The sequence below is a fragment of the Panulirus ornatus genome, chromosome 10 (genome assembly GCF_036320965.1).
Source record: "Panulirus ornatus isolate Po-2019 chromosome 10, ASM3632096v1, whole genome shotgun sequence".
NCBI classification, from domain to species: Eukaryota; Metazoa; Arthropoda; class Malacostraca; order Decapoda; family Palinuridae; genus Panulirus; species Panulirus ornatus.
The window spans coordinates 31121206-31141238 of record NC_092233.1 but is presented as its reverse complement, the minus strand read 5'-3'; the positions used below and the strand labels follow the sequence as shown (position 1 = coordinate 31141238).

General features: G+C 40.6%; 1 protein-coding gene across 5 annotated transcripts in view; it reads left to right on the top strand.

The window, feature by feature from the left end:
- LOC139750877 (probable methyltransferase-like protein 25) overlaps positions 1–20033 on the top strand; it is a 221376-nt gene that overhangs the window by 117504 nt on the left and 83839 nt on the right. The window contains exon 7 of one of the 5 annotated variants that reach the window (XM_071665731.1): positions 8070–12795. The exons of the other annotated variants lie outside the window; for them this stretch is intronic. Coding sequence (XP_071521832.1) covers positions 8070–8105 — 36 coding nt within the window. The 3' untranslated portion in view covers positions 8106–12795. Of the gene's footprint in view, positions 1–8069; positions 12796–20033 lie in introns of those variants that run through there. 5 annotated transcript variants of the gene reach the window in all.

Sequence of the window (20033 nt, the reverse complement as noted above, 5' to 3'; positions counted from 1 at the left end):
TGGGTGATTATTGGTGCTTATGCATCTAGTCATGAGAAGAAAGATCATGAGAGGCAAGTGTTTTGGGTGCAGCTGAGTGAGTGTGTCAGCAGCTTTGATGCGAGAGACCGGGTGTTAGTGATGGGTGATTTAAATGTGAAGGTGAGTAATGTGGCAGTTGAGGGTATAATTGGTGTACATGAGGTGTTCAGAACTGTGAATGGATCTGGAGAAGAGCTTTTGGATTTGTGTGCTGAAAAAAGACTGGTGATTGGAAGTACCTGGTTTAAAAGGAGAGATATACATAAGTATACATATGTGAGTAGGAGAGATGGTCAAAGGGCATTATTGGATTACATGTTAATTGACAGGCTTGTAAAAGAGAGACTTGTGGATGTTAATATGCAGGGAGGGGCAGCTGGAGGGATGTCTGATCACTATCTTGTGGAGGCGAAGGTGAAGATTTGTAGAGTTTTTCAAAAAAGAAGAGCGAATGTTGGAGAGAAGAGAGTGGTGAGAGTAAGTGAGCTTGGAAAGGAGACTTGTCTGAGGGAGTACCAGGAGATATTGAGTGTTGAATGGCAAAATGTGAAAGCAAATGACATGAGGGGAGTGGGTGAGGAATTGGATGTATTTAGGGAAGCAGTGATGGCATGTGCAAAAGATGCATGCGGCATGAGAAAGATGTGAGGTGGGCAGATTAGAAAGGGTAGTGAGGGGTGGGATGAAGAAGTAAAGTTGTTTGTGAAAAATAAGAGATGTGTTTGGATGATATTTACAAGGAAAGAGTGCAAATGACTGGGAAATGTATAAAAGAAAGCAGCAGAAGGGCAAGAGGAAGGAGCACGGACTGAAAAAGAGGGCTAATGAGAGTTGGGGTGAGAGAGTATCATTAAACTTTAGGGAGAATAAAAAGATGTTTTGAAGGAGGTAAATAACATGCGTAAGACAAGAAACAGATGGGAACATCAGCGAAGGAGGCAAGGGGGAAGTAATAATTAGTGATGAAGTGAGAAGGAGATGGTGTGAGTATTTTGAAGGTTTGTTGAATGTGTTTGATGATAGATTGACAGATATAGGGTGTTTGGATCGGGGCGCTGCGCGAAGTGAGAGGGAGAATGGTTTGGTAAACAGAGAAGAGGTAGTGAGAGCTTTGCGGAAGATGAAATCAGGCAAAGTGATTGGTTCGGATAGTATTGCAATTGAATTTATTAAGAAAGGGGGCGACTGTTGTTGATTGGTTGGTAAGGATATTCAGTGTATGTATGGGTCATGGTGAAGTGCCTGAGGATTGACATAATGCATGAATAGTGCGATCGTACAAAGGCAAGGGGGGATAAAGGTGAGTGTTCAGACTACAGAGGCAGAAAATTGTTGAGTATTCCAGGGATATTATATTGGAGGGTATTGATTAAGAGAGTGAAGGGATCAGATTGGGGAAAAGCAGTGTGGTTTCAGAAGTGGTAAAGGATGTGTGGATCAGCTGTTTACTTTGAAGAATGTGTGCGAGAAATTCTTGGAAAAACAGATGGATTTGTATGTAGCATTTATGGATCTGGAGAAGGCATATGATAGGGTTGATAGAGATGCTTTGTTGATGGTTTTTAGAGTATATGGTGTGGGACATAAGCTGCTAGATGCAGTGAAAAGTTTTTACCAAGGATGTAAGGCATGTGTACAAGTAAGAAGAGAGGAGAATAATTGGTTCCCAGTGAAGATCGGTCTGCAGCAGGGGTGTGTGATGTCCCCATGGTTGTTTAATCATTTTATAGATGGGATAGTTAGAGAAGTAAATGCAAGAGTTTTGGAGAGAGGGGCGAGTAGGCAGTCTGTTTGGGATAAGAGGGCCTGGGAAGTGTCAGTTGTTGTTCACCGATGATACAGCTCTGGTGGCTGATTCAACCAAGAAACTGCAGAAGTTGGTGACTGAGCTTGGGAAAGTGCATGAAAGGAGAAAATTGAGAGTAAGTGTAAATAAGATCAAGGTTATTAGGTTCAGTAGGGTTGAGGGATAAGTTAATTGGGATGTAAGTTTGAATGGAGAAAAATTGGAGGAAGTGAAATGTTTTAGATATCTGGGAGTGGACTTAGCAGTGAATGGAAACATGGAAGTGGAAGTGTCACAGGGTGGTGGAGGGGGCGAAAGTTCTGGGAGCACTGAAGAATGTGTGGAAGGAGAGAACATTATCTCAGAGAGCACAAATGGGTATCTTTGAAGGAATAGTAGTTTCCAACAATATTGTATGGTTGCAAGGCATGGGCTGTAGATAGGGTTGTACAGAGGAAGGTGGATGTGTTAGAAATGAAATGTTTGAGGATAATATGTGGTGTGAGGTGGTTTGATCGAGTAAAGTAATGAAAGGGTAAGAGAGATGTGTGGAAATGAGTGTGGTTGAGAGAGCAGAAAAGGGTGTGTTGAAATGTTTTGGACATATAGAGAGAATGAGTGAGGAAAGATTGACAAAGAGGATATATGTGTCAGAGGTGGAGGGAACATGGAGAAGCAGGAGGCCAGATTGGAGGTTGAAGGATGGAGTGAAAAAGATTTTGAGCAATCAGGGCCTGAACATACAGGAGGGTGAGAGGCGTGCATAGAGTAGAGTGAACTGGAATGATGTGATATACTGGGGCCGACATGCTGTCAATGGATTGTACCAGGGCATGTGAAACGTCTAGGGTAAACCATGGAAAGGTCTGTGGGGCCAGGAATGGATGAATACAAGCAAGTTTGAATATGTACATGTGTATATATGTATATGTTTGTGCATGTGTATGTATGTGTATATGTATATGTTGATATCTTTTTGTTTGTATATGTGCATGTATAGGCATTTATGTATATATGTGTGTATATGAGTGGATGGGACATTCTTCATCTGTTTCCTGGCACAACCTCGCTGATGCTGGAAATGGTGATCAAGTATAATAAGTAAATAGATAGATATTGTTTGATTATGTCCAGTTCTGGTGACTATGCAGCACAGCAGTCTTCAAGTTTACTTATTCTTTATATGTTAAACATTTTAATTAAGTGTTTGTCTCTTGTTGCTAATGTTCTCAGTATCATCCAATTCATTTTTTGGGTTGAAAACAATATCTTTTTAGTATTGTTTTTACCCATCTCTCTCTTGAAAACTCCTCATGACTTTCATCTCTCCTTTGATGGTTCTGTTATTCCAAATCTTGACAATGAACATACTTGGTATTACTGTAACATCCACTCTTTCTTTGAAAACCCACATTATGTAGATAGGTAAGTCTGCCTCTAAGAAACTGGGAGTCCTATTTAGATGCTGAAATTTCTTTGCCTCTGAACAATTTGCTCTGTTTATACAAAGAACTGATTCGTCCTTGCATAGAGTACTGCTCACACATTGGGAGTGGTTCTACTTCTGCATCCTTACTTGACAGGTGGAAGCACTCCAGCTTATAAACTCTCCCAGGCTAACTTCAAAACATGACCCTTTTGCTGTATGCCACAATGTTGGTTCACTTTCTCAGTTCTATAGGTATTACTTTGGTTTTTGCTCTCAAGAACTGGCTGCTTATGTGCCCCCACCATTAGCTAGACCATGCAATACTCGGAAAGCTGCTGCATCACATAACTACTGTATGGCTGTTAGCAACTCAAGGGTGGGCCAATTTGATAACTGTTTCTTTCCCTACACCTCATAGCTTTGGAACTCAGTACCTTCTCATGTCCTTCTGAATAATTATGACCTGGCATATTTCTAAGACAGGTTTTTCACATCCTCCAATATTTGTAAATATTTTCACTTGTCTCTTCTTTTTTCCTTTCATAATCCTCTCTATATTGCAGTAAAGGCCCGGCCTTGATATGGACTTTTATCTGTGACTGTAGCTTCCAGTGAAAAGAAAAAAGTTCCATAAATTTAAGATTCTCACATAGGTATTTATTATTTTATTATACTGAACTGCTGTTTCCCACGTCAGTGAGGTAGCGCCAGGAAACAGAAGAAGAATGGCCCATCCACTCATTTTTTTTTTTTTTTGTGCTTTGTCGCTGTCTCCCGCGTTTGCGAGGTAGCACAAGGAAACAGACGAAAGAAATGGCCCAACCCACCCCCATACACATGCATATACATACGTCCACACACGCAAATATACATACCTACACAGCTTTCCATGGTTTACCCCAGACGCTTCACATGCCTTGATTCAATCCACTGACAGCACGTTAACCCCGGTATACCACATCGCTCCAATTCACTCTATTCCTTGCCCTCCTTTCACCCTCCTGCATGTTCAGGCCCCGATCACACAAAATCTTTTTCACTCCATCTTTCCACCTCCAATTTGGTCTCCCTCTTCTCCTCGTTCCCTCCACCTCCGACACATATATCCTCTTGGTCAATCTTTCCTCACTCATTCTCTCCATGTGACCAAACCATTTCAAAATACCCTCTTCTGCTCTCTCAACCACGCTCTTTTTATTTCCACACATCTCTCTTACCCTTACGTTACTTACTCGATCAAACCACCTCACACCACACATTGTCCTCAAACATCTCATTTCCAGCACATCCATCCTCCTGCGCACCACTCTATCCATAGCCCACGCCTCGCAACCATACAACATTGTTGGAACCACTATTCCTTCAAACATACCCATTTTTGCTTTCCGAGATAATGTTCTCGACTTCCACACATTCTTCAAGGCTCCCAGAATTTTCGCCCCCTCCCCCACCCTATGATCCACTTCTGCTTCCATGGTTCCATCCGCTGCCAGATCCACTCCCAGATATCTAAAACACTTCACTTCCTCCAGTTTTTCTCCATTCAAACTCACATCCCAATTGACTTGACCCTCAACCCTACTGTACCTAATAACCTTGCTCTTATTCACATTTACTCTTAACTTTCTTCTTTCACACACTTTACCAAACTCAGTCACCAGCTTCTGCAGTTTCTCACATGAATCAGCCACCAGCGCTGTATCATCAGCGAACAACAACTGACTCACTTCCCAAGCTCTCTCATCCCCAACAGACTTCATACTTGCCCCTCTTTCCAAAACTCTTGCATTCACCTCCCTAACAACCCCATCCATAAACAAATTAAACAACCATGGAGACATCACACACCCCTGCCGCAAACCTACATTCACTGAGAACCAATCACTTTCCTCTCTTCCTACACGTACACATGCCTTACATCCTCGATAAAAACTTTTCACTGCTTCTAACAACTTGCCTCCCACACCATATATTCTTAATACCTTCCACAGAGCATCTCTATCAACTCTATCATATACCTTCTCCAGATCCATAAATGCTACATACAAATCCATTTGCTTTTCTAAGTATTTCTCACATACATTCTTCAAAGCAAACACCTGATCCACACATCCTCTACCACTTCTGAAACCACACTGCTCTTCCCCAATCTGATGCTCTGTACATGCCTTCACCCTCTCAATCAATACCCTCCCATATAGTTTACCAGGAATACTTAACAAACTTATACCTCTGTAATTTGAGCACTCACTCTTATCCCCTTTGCCTTTGTACAATGGCACTATGCACGCATTTCGCCAATCCTCAGGCACCTCACCATGAGTCATACATACATTAAATAACCTTACCAACCAGTCAACAATACAGTCACCCCCTTTTTTAATAAATTCCACTGCAATACCATCCAAACCTGCTGCCTTGCCGCCTTTCATCTTCCGCAAAGCTTTTACTACCTCTTCTCTGTTTACCAAATCATTTTCCTTAACTCTCTCACTTTGCACACCACCTCGACCAAAACACCCTATATCTGCCACTCTATCATCAAACACATTCAACAAACCTTCAAAATACTCACTCCATCTCCTTCTCATATCACCACTACTTGTTATCACCTCCCCATTTGCGCCCCTCACTGAAGTTCCCATTTGCTCCCTTGTGTTACGCACTTTATTTACCTCCTTCCAGAACATCTTTTTATTCTCCCTAAAATTTAATGATACTCTCTCACCCCAACTCTCATTTGCCCTTTTTTTCACCTCTTGCACCTTTCTCTTGACCTCCTGTCTCTTTCTTTTATACATCTCACATAGGTAGAATCATAAATTTCAGACTTTGTTTCACTATTGATTTCTATTCCTGTAGGATCTCTGTTTGTAGGCATTAAAAAAAGGATTAATTGCCCCATGACATTTGTTCAGATTTCTCATCACATTCCATTAAGTTCTCATCTACCCATCTATAGATACTATCTAAATCTTTCTGTACTTCTTGATTGCTTACCCTCCATTGCATTACTTACTCCCATGTCATCTGTGAAACTCTGACCACACTCTCTCTCCCTCCTTATCTACGTCAAATCATGATTACAAATAGTATTATGGCCAGAATCATTGCCTCTGAGAGTACATCTTCCAGTGATATGTTTCCATTTGCATCTAATTTGAACCTTCTGTTGGTTAAAGGTTACTTTATCCATTTTCAAATTTTTCCTTTTATGTTTAAAATTACTATTTATTTATTTATTTCATTTTGCTTTGTCGCTGTCTCCTGCGTTTGCGAGGTAGCGCAAGGAAACAGACGAAAGAAATGGCCCAACCCACCCCCATACACAATGTATATACATACACATCCACACACGCAAATATACATACCTATACATCTCAATGTACACATATATATACACACACAGACACATACATATATACCCATGCACACAATTCACACTGTCTGCCTTTATTCATTCCCCATCGCCACCTCGCCACACATGGAATACCATCCCTCTCCCCCCCTTATGTGTGCGAGGTAGCGCTAGGAAAAGACAACAAAGGCCCCATTCGTTCACACTCAGTCTCTAGCTGTCATGCAATAATGCCTGAAACCACAGCTCCCTTTCCACATCCAAGCCCCACACAACTTTCCATGGTTTACCCCAGATGCTTCACATGCCCTGATTCAATCCACTGACAGCACGTCAACCCCGGTATACCACATCGATCCAATTCACTCTATTTCTTGCCCTCCTTTCACCCTCCTGCATGTTCAGGCCCCGATCACACAAAATCTTTTTCACTCCATCTTTCCACCTCCAGTTTGGTCTCCCACTTCTCCTCGTTCCCTCCACCTCCGACACATATATCCTCTTGGTCAATCTTTCCTCACTCATTCTCTCCATGTGCCCAAACCATTTCAAAACACCCTCTTCTGCTCTCTCAACCACGCTCTTTTTATTTCCACACATCTCTCTTACCCTTACATTACTTACTCAATCAAACCACCTCACACCACACATTGTCCTCAAACATCTCATTTCCAGCACATCCACCCTCCTGCGCACAACTCTATCCATAGCCCACGCCTCGCAACAATACAACATTGTTGGAACCACTATTCCTTCAAACATACCCATTTTTGCTTTCCTAGATAATGTTCTCGACTTCCACACATTCTTCAAGGCTCCCAGGATTTTCGTCCCCTCCCCCACCCTATGATTCACTTCCGCTTCCATGGTTCCATCCGCTGCCAGATCCACTCCCAGATATCTAAAACACTTTACTTCCTCCAGTTTTTCTCCATTCAAACTTACCTCCCAATTGACTTGACCCTCAACCCTACTGTACCTAATAACCTTGCTCTTATTCACATTTACTCTTAACTTTCTTCTTTCACACACTTTACCAAAATCAGTCACCAGCTTCTGCAGTTTCTCACATGAATCAGCCACCAGCGCTGTATCATCAGCGAACAACAACTGACTCACTTCCCAAGCTCTTTCATTCACAACAGACTTCATACTTGCCCCTCTTTCCAAAACTCTTGCATTCACCTCCCTAACAACCCCATCCATTACTATTTTGAGTAATACTCTTTAGCTTACTTTATAAAATTTTTGTGCAAAATCTAAGAAAAGAGTCTACTCTTTTTCCCATTCATCAATGTTGATATACATCATTATACTGAGCTTGTTGATGTGTCTACATGCTTTTACCAAGTACCAATCCATGTTTACCTCATTTGTGAGTCTGTTGGAGATAATGTTCCATATGTTTTAAGTTACCCTCTACAATACCTTAATGATATACAGAGTTATGCTAACTGGTCTGTCTTTTTTCACAGCAATTTGAATCCACTATTGTGCATTGGGCCTTTTGAATCTGGAGGAAGAAATGAAGGAGAAAGAAAAAGGGGCTTTTGCTGGACATAAGAAATGATGACATATATATGATTCCAACACATCAGAGAAGGCAGCACTTGTTTGAAACCTGGAGATACTGGAAGATGTCAGACTGGCTATGTTCTAGTCTGGCATAGATACAGAAATTGTATCTCATGTTGTAGATGCTGATTCCGATCACTGTCACTGTAATGGCTACTAACATAAGCCTAAGAGGAAAGTAAGGAGAATATGGAATGCTGTGCTACTGAAAAGAATGGAAAAGAAAATTTCTTTTGAGACAAAGAATTATAGAAAACCTTTAATGATGCATCCATAAATGTTGATAGCAACAAAAGGTATCAAATACTAAAGGATGTGGTTAAGGGGGGTGCAGAATAAAACATTGGTTTTGTTAAGAAAAGAGCAAGAAAGCTATGGGTTACCTAAAATTGCTTGAACAAATGGAGAAGTTGAAGTGGAACAGTGTCAGTGCAGAGAAGGCAATTAAGTAATAATGAACTTAGGCAAGGAGCTGATACAGTGAGAGAAAAGTGGCTACAAGATCAGTGTTAGGAAATTATATATCTTTACAGAGGAGGGAAACTGGACTTATCATAACAGAATTTGAAGGATTTTAATTGTAAGAATAAAGAATGGCAATGTTATGAATAATATAACATAAGAAGAAAAAAATATCAAAGGTTCTAAAGGAATGATGGGTTGAGTATACTGAAGGGCATTATGACAGGGCAAACCAACCATCACAAAGCAGATAAAATCAAAGTGATTGAGGAATGTCAAGGACCCCAAATTCTGAAAAAAAGAACTGGAGAGGTCTTAAAAAGAATTGAAGGATAGAAAAGCAACTGGATCTGGCAGTATTACAGCAGAGTTTTTCAAAAATATCACCAAACATGAGGGAGTTGATGAGTCTATACAAAAGCACATATTATAAAGACAAGTGCCATAATGATATCCTGAAAACAATAACGATACTCATATCCCCCACAGAATGGAAGCCGCAAAATTCTCAGCTTTTTGTGTTATCCTCATTGGCCATGCTCCTAAAAACTGTTAATGATACTAATGAAAAGTGAGACAGTGAGAGTAAAGCACTAGCTTGGCTTAAAATCAATTTGTATTTGGAAGGTATGTAATGAAAAGCAATCACTACCACAAAAATGTTTGGAGAAAAAGTACCAGATTAATGATTTAGATTTGTTTTTGTACTTGATCACCATTTCCTGCATTAGCAAGTTAGTACCAGGAGCAGATGAAGAAAGGCCACATCAGTTCACAACCATTCTCTGTCTGTCATGTGTAATGCACTGAAAGCACAGCTCCAAATCCACAACCAGATATCTCAAACCTTTCTGTGGTTTACCCTGGATGCTACACATGCCTTGGTTCAGTCCACTGACAGCACATCCCCAGTATACCATAATGTTCCAGTTCACTCTGTCCTGTGCACACCTTTCACCCTCCTGTATGTTCAGGCTCCAATTGCTCAAAATCTTTTTCAGTCCATCCTTCCATCTCCAATTCGGTGTCTGTGTTCTTGTTTCCTCCACTTCTGATACATATATCCTTTTTGTAAAGTTTTTCTCACTCATTCTCTATATATCCAAACCATTTCAGCACACCCTCTTCAGGTCTATCAACCACAGTCTTTTTATTATCACAAATCTCTCTTGTGCTTTCACTACTTATTCGATAAAATCCCTCACACTACATATTGTCCTCAAACATTTCATTTCCAACATACCCATCCTCCTCTGCACAGTCTTATCTATAGTCCATATCTCACATCCAAATAATAATGTTGGAACTACTATTCTTTCAAACACACCCATTTTTGCTCATCCATATAATAATTTCTCTATTTTTACACATTCTCCATTGCTTTCAAAACTTTCTCCCCCTCACCCAACCTAAGACTCACCTCCACTTCCATGGTTCCATTTGCTGCCGTGTCTACTGCTAGGTGTCTAAAACATTTCAGTTCCTCCAGTTTTTCTCCAGTCAAACTCACGCTGTTTTTAACTGCTAAACCTTGCATTTATGCACATTTACTCTTAAATTCCTCCTTTCACATCCTTCCAAATTCAGTCACCAACTTCTGCAGGTTCACTCTTGAATCTGCCACTAGTGCTGTATTATCAGCAAACAAAATATGATTCACTTCCCAGGCCCTCTCATCCCCTACATACTACATACTCACCCCCCTCTCCAGGACTCTCGCATTTACCTCCCTCACCACCCCATCCTTAAACAAAATAAACAACCATGGTGACATTACACACCCCTATCTTAGACCAATCCCTTCACGGAACCACTCACTCTCCTGTCTTCTTACTCATATACATACCTTACACCTTAATAAGAATTTCTCACTGCTTCCAGCAGCTTTCCTCCCACACTGTATATTTGTAAGACCTTCCACAAGGAATCTCTATCAACCCTGTCATATGCTTTCATCATCTCCATGAATGCTACATACAAATCCATCTGTTTCTCAAACACATTCCTCAGTGAAATGCCTGATCCACTCAAACTCTACCACTTCTGAAACCACAATCTTCCTCCCTAGTCTGATGCTTTGTTCATACCTTCACTCTTTTGTACAGCTTACCAGATACATTAAACAAACTTATACCTCTGTAACCTGAACACTCACCTTTATCCTCTCTGCCTTTATACATTGGATCTATATATGCATTCTACCAATCCTCAGGCACCTCACCATAATCAATACATACACTGAAAATCCTAACAAGCCAGTCAACAACAGTCACCCCTCTCTTAATATTTTAACACCAATACCATCTACTCCAACTGCCTTGCCACATCTCATCCTCAGTAATCACTCCCTTTAATAAATTCAACTGCAGTACCATCACTCCAGCTACCTTGTCACATTTCATCCCTCATAAGGCTTTCACCACCTCTTCTCGCGTCACCAGACCACTCTCCATGACTCTATCACTTTGCATACCACCCCATCCCAAACATCCTACATCTGCCACCCTATCTTCAAATAAATTCAGCAGTCCTTCAAAATGCTTACTCAACTTCCTTTTCACTTCATCACTACTTGTTACTACTTCCAATTTTGCCAACTTCATAAATGTTCCTACATGTTCTCTTGTTTTTTTGCACATTATTAACCTTCCAAAACATCTTATTCTCTCTAAAGTTTACTGATACTTGCTCACCCCAACTCTCATTTTCCCTCTTTTTCAACCTTTGCACCTTTCTCTTGACATCCTGTTGCTTTCTCTTATAAGTACTGCCCAAATGCCTCCCTCTTTCATACACTCCCACAGCTCCTGCTTCAGGTGTAGTGCTACTCATTCCCTAGCTCTTGTCCTCTCACCAATCCCTGACTGTACTCATGATATATTTTCAAACCATTCTTCCCCTTTACCCTTGATCTTTGTTTCACTCTTACCCTTGATCTTTGTTTCACTCAGAGCCAGAACACCTAGGTTTGCTTCCTCAAACATGGTACATATCTCTCCCTCACTTTTCATTTTGGTTACATCCACAGATTTTGACTCTCCAGCCTGGACTTCATGGAGGATGGCAATCCCTGCTTGGCTCCTTTTGTTCCATCATTTAGAAATTGAAATACAAGAGGGGGAAGGTTTCCAACCCTCCGCTTCCACCTCTCTGTAGTTGCCTTCAATAACATACTGGGAATACAGAGGTAGATTCTTCTCCCCTACCACAGAGATGATTTATATATATTAAAGACTGTGATAATGCTTTTGATAGAGTTCAGAGGGATAAACTGATGAGAATATCAAAAAATACAAATGTTGATTGGACAGGCCCAGTACTGATTAAACTACTGTATCTCACTCAAACTGTTTTCACAATTAGAGCAAAACAATCCATTGTTAAAGATAACTTTGGATTTAGATAAGGATGAAGAATAAGCAATCAATACCATAAGAATGTTAGGGGGAGAAAAATTAATAGGTCATGATTTTGAGATTCATGTGTGTTATAATGACTTTGAGAATGCTTTAGAGAGAATTCAATGGGATAAACAGTTACACATGACAGCTAGAGAATTAGTGTGAACAGATGTGGCCTTTTTTCATCTGTTTCTTGGTGCTACCTCACTGATGTAGGGGATGGCGATGCTATTTGCTGTGGGGCGGGGTGGTGCCAGGAATGGATGAGGGCGAGCAAGTATAAATATGTACATATGAATATGTACATACGTACATATATGAATATTTGTATATTAAAGTGTATTGTCTTGGACAACCACATGTTTACCAAATGGCGTCCTAGGTTCATGTCTTTGATGTATATCAACTGACTGTTATATTTCTCTCGTGTCTTCCCTGATGAAGTGATTATTACATGAAAGTGCACTTGGGAACTTATCGTGTTTCATTTTCCCCGTGGAAATATGTATGTATGTATGTGTATGTTGATATGTATATACACCATGGGTTGGATTCGAACTCTGGGCAGGGTGTCCCGCTGCCTCTGCCACACAGAGGTTAAAAGACACACACTAGACTTCTAATGTTTTTATGTGTGTCCCAACCTCATCTTGTTGGGGATAGCATGGACTTTGATTACTGCAGCGCTGATAGTGTGACAGATATGTCAATGGACGAACAAATGTGTATATGCCACAGATCGGATTTTCGAACCCTGGGCAGGGCATTTGGCTACCTCTGCCACAGACACATAAAAGCACTAGAAGTCTGGTGTGTGTGTCTTTTAACATCCATGTGGCAGAGCTAGCCAGACATCCTGCCCAGGGTTCGAATCTGACCCATGGTGTATATACACTAGTCTGTCCATCGACATATATGTATATGTATGTATATGTAGGCATATGTACATGTATGTATATAGATGTGTGTATATGAGTGGATGTCTTTCTTCATCTGTTTCCTGGCACTACCTCACTAATACTGGAAATGGTAATCAAGTATAATGAAAATATAGAAAAAGAAAAAGGTTGGAATAAAAATGATATGCAAATATTCATTGGAGACCAAAGATTAATTTGATTAAACAGCTGTATCCCATTCACACTTTTACAGTGCTAATGCTAATGGGGAATCAATGCCTGTAATAGGGAAATCAGACAGGGTTGCCGGCTGACTCTGGTGTTGTTCAACATTAATGCAGTAGCAATGGTGAGAGAAGCAATTTCAGACCTTGATGAGGAAGTGAACTTTGCAATAGAACTAGTCAAAGCAGTCAAGTCTGCTGATGAAAAGGCATCACTCAAAAGCAAAGATCTCCAGCATATGATGAATAGTTTAGTTGGGATGGCAAGTGCTTTCAGCATGAAAATAAATGTGCTAAAACTACAAGGAACTATGATTATACATTATGAAAATCAAACACTTGAAGAAGTAAACTATTGCAAGTATTTAGGAAGTGTTGCATTGTACAGTGGAGTTTGCAGAAAGGTCCAGTTTGCAGAAAGGAAGTAAGAACTAGAACTGCTATGGGCAAAGCAGCTTTTAATAAAGAGAAAAGGTTGTTCACAGGTAAGCCTGACCAGAAACTGAAGAAAAATACTGTACAGCAAGGAGCTTAATATTGAGCACAGTTCTGTGCAGTGCAGAAACTTTGAGAACAAAAATTAAGAAACTATTAGAAGGCTTTGAAATGTGGGCCTGGTGAAGAGTGATGAAGATAAGTTGGACAGAACATTTGAACAACAAACATGGGTGCCCACAGGAAGAGTCAAGATGGGGACATTTACTTATACTGTAAAGGTTGTGCCCCCCATGTTTTAACAACCCCCTGAAAATATTTTAGTGAGCAATCAAGAAAGATATTTCCGTGGTATCCTATAGCAACAAAGAAGTTTAATGTAAAGTGGAAAAGAGAAGGAAATTACTCAAAGCAATTGCATGGAGATGAAAGAACCAGATATGACATATACTGTGATGAAAAAGTCTGCTGAAAGATCTAACAGAGGGATGATATGAAGGCAAAAGATCAAGAGAAAGAAAGAGAAAATCTTGGAAAGATGATTTTAATGATGAGAAAAGCTGCAGTACTGTGATATGAAGGGGAAGGCTGAAGACGATTCAGTAAGACAATAATGAAGTCCATGAACCAACAGGCAGAAATCCAAAGTAGCTAACTGGTTTGCTATTTGTCAGTAGGAAGCAGCAACTTTTCACAAGTTCAGAACATGTTTTCTTCATTACATGATTTGTCCATTGAGCAAGGAAAGTGAGAGAATATCCAAATGAAGGATGGAGGGAACTCTTTTTCTAAAGTAAAGGAAGTGATAAACAATATCTAAGGAAGAAGTGCCTGTTTGAATTCCTAAATCAGAATGCAGTTAAAGCAAACTGATTAGGTAAAAACCACAAAACCCATGTAAAAGGGTTGTAATAGTAACTTTGATCTTGGATTACTGTTGGCTATAAATTGATAAATACAAGTGGGCAAAAAGTGCAGAGCTGTTTTAGTTGTGATGATCTGATAAGTGGTTTGTTGTCACATGGCAATGTAGTCACACCCAGAGACCATAATCTTACAAAATATCTGGCATTCAGCATGTGAAGAAATGAAGTAGACCCCAATGTAACACACAGGATGGCAACACAGTAAAAACAAATATAATGAAACACTGTATATCACGCAAAATAAAGAAAAAATTATGAAGGTAAAAAAATCAATTTCTCAGTAAACAATGTGGCTGGTGTTGAATGTACATATGACCTTTGATAGAAGAAATAGACCTGTCCTCTGTTCTTCCCCCACATCAGTGACATAAACTTATGAAAAGAGTGAAACAAAAGTACAAGGGACAGTCTCACAAATTTTGCAACAGAAAAAATAAGGACATCAACTTGAAGGTGTCCATCTGTAGTGAAAGGTGAGCAATGGATGAGTTCCATTGAATGACATATGATTAGTTTATGGTTTGGGTTCATGACATGACAATGGGGACAGTAAGCAGTGGGTCATCCAAAGTGAACCTGCCTTTCAGCATGTATATTAGGCAAACCATGGTAAATTATAAGGTTTGTGTGAACATTGTATTGTCCTAACAGATGCAAGGCCCTCTCAAATCCATTGGTCATTTGCTCATTCCTGGTTTGAAGAAAAAGTTCTGAACTCCTGAAAAGCTATTTCTTTCTATAGGTGTCCATACTAAGTAATACAACAGGTTCCAGTAATACCTTATGGTTAATCTCCAACATCTCACCGTATACAAATATATACACACACAGACATATACATAGATACACATGTACACAATTCATACTGTCTGCCCTTATTCATTTCTGTCGCCACCCCACCACACATGAAATAACAACCCCCTCCCCCCGCATGTGCACGAGGTAGTGCTAGGAAAAGACAACAAAGGCCACATTCGTTCACACTCAGTCTCTAGCTGTCATGTATGATGCACCAAAACCACAGCTCCCTTTCCACATTCAGGCCCCACAGAACTTTCCATGGTTTACCCCAGACACTTTCACATGCCCTGGTTCAATCCAGTGACAGCACGTTGACCCCGGTATACCACATCGTTCCAATTCACTCTATTCCTTACATGCCTTTCACCCTCCTGCATGTTCAGGCCCCGATCACTCAGAATTTTTTCACTCCATCCTTCCACATCCAATTTGGTCGCCCACTTCTCGTTCCTTCCACCTCTGACACATATATCCTCTTTGTCAATCTTTCCTCACTCATTCTCTCCATGTGACCAAACCATTTCAACACACCCTCTTCTGCTCTCTCAACCACACTCTTTTTATTACCACACATCTCTCTTAGGCTTTCATTAATTACTCGATCAAACCACTTCACACCACATATTGTCCTCAAACATCTCATTTCCAGCACATCCACCCTCTTCCACACAACTCTATCTACAGCCCATGCCTCACAACCATATAACATTGTTGGAAGTACTATTCCTTCAAACATACCCATTTTTACTTTCCAAGATAACATTCTCGACTTCCACACATTTTTCAATGCTCCCAGAACTTTTGCCCCCTCCCCCACCCTATGATTCACTTCTGCTTCCATGGTTCCATCCGCTGCCAAATCCACTCCCAGATATCTAAAACACTTCACTTCCTCCAGTTTTTCTCCTTTCAAACTTACCTCCCAATTGACTTGTTCCTCAGCCCTACTGTACCTAATGACCTTGCTCTTATTCACATTTACTCTTAGCTTTCTTCTTTCACATACTTTACCAAACTTAGTCACCAGCTTCTGCAGTTTCTCACCCAAATCAGCCACCAGCGCTGTATCATCAGCGAACAACAACTGGCTCACTTTCCAAGCTCTCTCATCCACAACAGACTGCATACCTGCCCCTCTTTCCAAAACTCTTGCATTCACTTCCGTAACAACCCCATCCATAAACAAATTAAACAACCATGGAGACATTACGCACCCTTCCGCAAACCAATATTCACAGAACCAATCACTTTCTTCTCTTCCTACACGTACACATGCCTTACATCCTTGATAAAAACTTTTCACTGCTTCTGACAACTTACTTCTCACACCATATATTCTTAATACCTTCTACAGAGCATCTCTATCAACTCTTTCATATGCCTTCTCCAGATCCATAAATGCTACATACAAATCCATTTGCTTTTCTAAGTATTTCTCACATACATTTTACAAAGCAAACACCTGATCCACACATCCTCTACCACTTCTGAAACCACACTGCTCTTCCCCAATCTGATGCTCTGTACATGCCTTCACCCTCTCAATCAATACCCTCCCATATAATTTCCCAGGAATACTCAACAAACTTATACCTCTGTAATTTGAGCTCTAACTCTTATCCCCTTTGCCTTTGTACAATGGCACTATGCAAGCATTCCACCAGTCCTCAGGCACCTCACCATGAGTCATACATACATTAAATAACCTTACCAACCAGTCAACCTTACCAACCAGTCAACAATACAGTCACTCCCTTTTTTAATAAATTCCACTGCAATACCATCCATACCCACTGCCTTGCCAGCTTTCATCTTCCGCAAAGCTTTTACTACCTCTTCTCTGTCCACCAAATCATTCTTCCTAACCCTCTCACTTTGCACACCACCTCGACCAAAACACCCTATATCTGCCACTCTATCATCAAACACATTCAACAAACCTTCAAAATACTCACTTCATTTCCTTTTCACATCCCCACTACTTGTTATCACCTCCCCATTAGGCCCCTTCACTGAAGTTCCCATTTGTTCCCTTGTCTTACGCACTTTATTTACCTCCTTCCAAAACATCTTTTTATGGTCTCGAAAATTTAATGATACTCTCGCACCCCAACTCTCATTTGCCCTCTTTTTCACCTCTTGCACCTTTCTCTTGACCTCCTGCCTCTTTCTTTTATACATCTCCCACTCATTTGCATTATTTTCCTGCAAAAATCGTCTAAATGCCTCTCTCTTCTCTTTCACTAATAATCTTACTTCTTCATCCCACCACTCACTACCCTTTCTAATCTGCCCACCTTCCATACTTTTCATGCCACAAGCATCTTTTACACAAGCCATCACTGCTTCCCTAAATACATCCCATTCCTCCCCCACTCTCCTTATGTCCTTTGTTCTCACCTTTTCCCATTCTGTACTCAGTCTCTCCTGGTACTACCTCACACAGGTCTCCTTCCCAAGCTCATTTACTCTCACCACTCTCTTCACCGTAACATTCTCGCTTCTGAAAACCTCTACAAAGCTTCACCTTCGCCTTCACAAGATAATGATCAGACATCTCTCCAGTTGCACCTCTCAGCACATTAACATCCAAAAGTCTCTTTCGCGTGCCTATCAATTAACACGTAATCCAATAACACTCTCTGGCCATCTCTCCTACTTACATATGTATACTTATGTATATCTCTCTTTTTTAACCTGGTATTCCCAATCACCAGACCTTTTTCAGCACATAGATCTACAAGCTCTTCACCAATTCCATTTACAACACTGAACACCCCATGTACACCAATTATTCCCTCAACTTCTACATTACTCACCTTTACATTCAAATCACCCATTGCTATAACCCGGTCTCGTGCATCAAAACTACTAACACACTCACTCAGCTGCTCCTGAAACACTTGCATCTTATGATCTTTCTTCTCATGCCCAGGTGCATATGCACCAATAATCACCCATCTCTCTCCACCCACTTTCAGTTTTACCCATATCAATCTACAGTTTACTTTCTTACACTCTATCACATACTCCCACCACTCCTGTTTCAGGAGTAGTGCTACTCCTTCCCTTGCTCTTGTCCTCTCACTAACCCCTGACTTTTCTCCCAAGACATTCATGAACCACTCTTCCCCTTTACCCTTGAGCTTCATTTCACTCAGAGCCAAAACATCCAGGTTCCTCTCCTCAAGCATACTACTTATCTCTCGTTTTTTCTTATCTTGGTTACATCCACACACATTTAGACACCCCAATCTGAGCCTTCGAGGAGGATGAGCACTCCCCGCGTGACTCCTTCTTCTCTTTCCCCTTTTAGAAAGTTAAAATACAAGGAGGGGAGGGTTTCTAGCCCCTTGCTCCCGTGCCTTTAGTCGCCTTCTACGACACATGAGGAATGCATGGGAAGTATCCTTTCTCCCCTATCCCCAGGGATATTTTGAGGTAAATATCTAAAATGATATCTTTTGGTATTAAGTACTTATGGCCATGCATCATTAACATGTGTTGGTGAAAACCACTCCCACAGGTACCTGCAAGTTACATCTTTATGTTGTAACTACTATCAGGAAGAGCATATTTTTGTCAAGTGTAAGCATGTAAATATGTTACCTCGCTAAGGGAGGAAGGGCAAGGAGGTATGAGAGGAAACTAAAATGTTTGGTTGACAAATACTGAATGATATGTATGTTATTTAGTTCTCATCTCAAGTTCTAATATGAAATACCTGACCATTTCAAAACAAAGGCAGCTACAAACAGGGGTATATATTGGATCATATCTGTGAATATGTAAAATACATTACACTTTTTGTGCATAATATTAGGATACCACTGTATTGATGTATTTCTAATACTTAGTGATTTGAATGCAAAGGTGAGTAATGTGGCAGTTGAGGGAATAATTGGTGCACATGGGGTGCTGTGTTGTAAATGGTAATGGCAAAGAGCTTGTAGATTTATGTGCTGAAAAAGGACTGGTGATTGGGAATACCTGGTTTAAAAAGAGACATATACATAAGTATATGTATGTAAGTTGGAGAGATGGCTAGAGAGCATGATTGGATTACAAAGCAAAGGATTGATAGGCACATGAAAGAGAGACTTTTGGATGTTAATGTGCTGAGAGGTGCAACTGGAGGGATGTCTGATCATTATCTTGTGGAGGTGAAAGTGAAGATTTGTAGAGGTTTTCAGAAAAGAAGAGAGAATGTTGGGGTGAAGAGTGGTGAGAGTAAGTGAGCTCTGGAAGGAAACTTGTGTGAGGAATTACCAGGAGAGACTGAGTACAAAATGGAAAATGGTGAGAATAAAGGGTGTAAGGGGAGTGGGGGAGGAATGGGATGTATTTAGGGAAGCAGTGATGGCTTGTGCAAAAGATGCTTGTGGCATGAGAAGCATGGGAGGTGGGCAGATTAGAAAGGATAGTGAGTGGTGGGATGAAGAAATAAGATTATTAGTGAAAGAGAGGAGAGAAGCATTTGGACGATTTTTGCAGAGAAATAATGCAAATGACTGGGGGATGTATAAAAGAAAGGCAGGAGTTCAAGAGAAAGGTGCAAGAGGCAAAATAGAGGGCAAATGAGAGGTGGGGTGAGAGAGTATCATTAAATTTTAGGGAGAATAAAAAGATGTTTTGGAAGGAGGTAAATAAAGTGTGTAAGACAAGGGAACAATGGGAACATCAGTGAAGGGGGCTAATGGGGTGATAACTAATAGT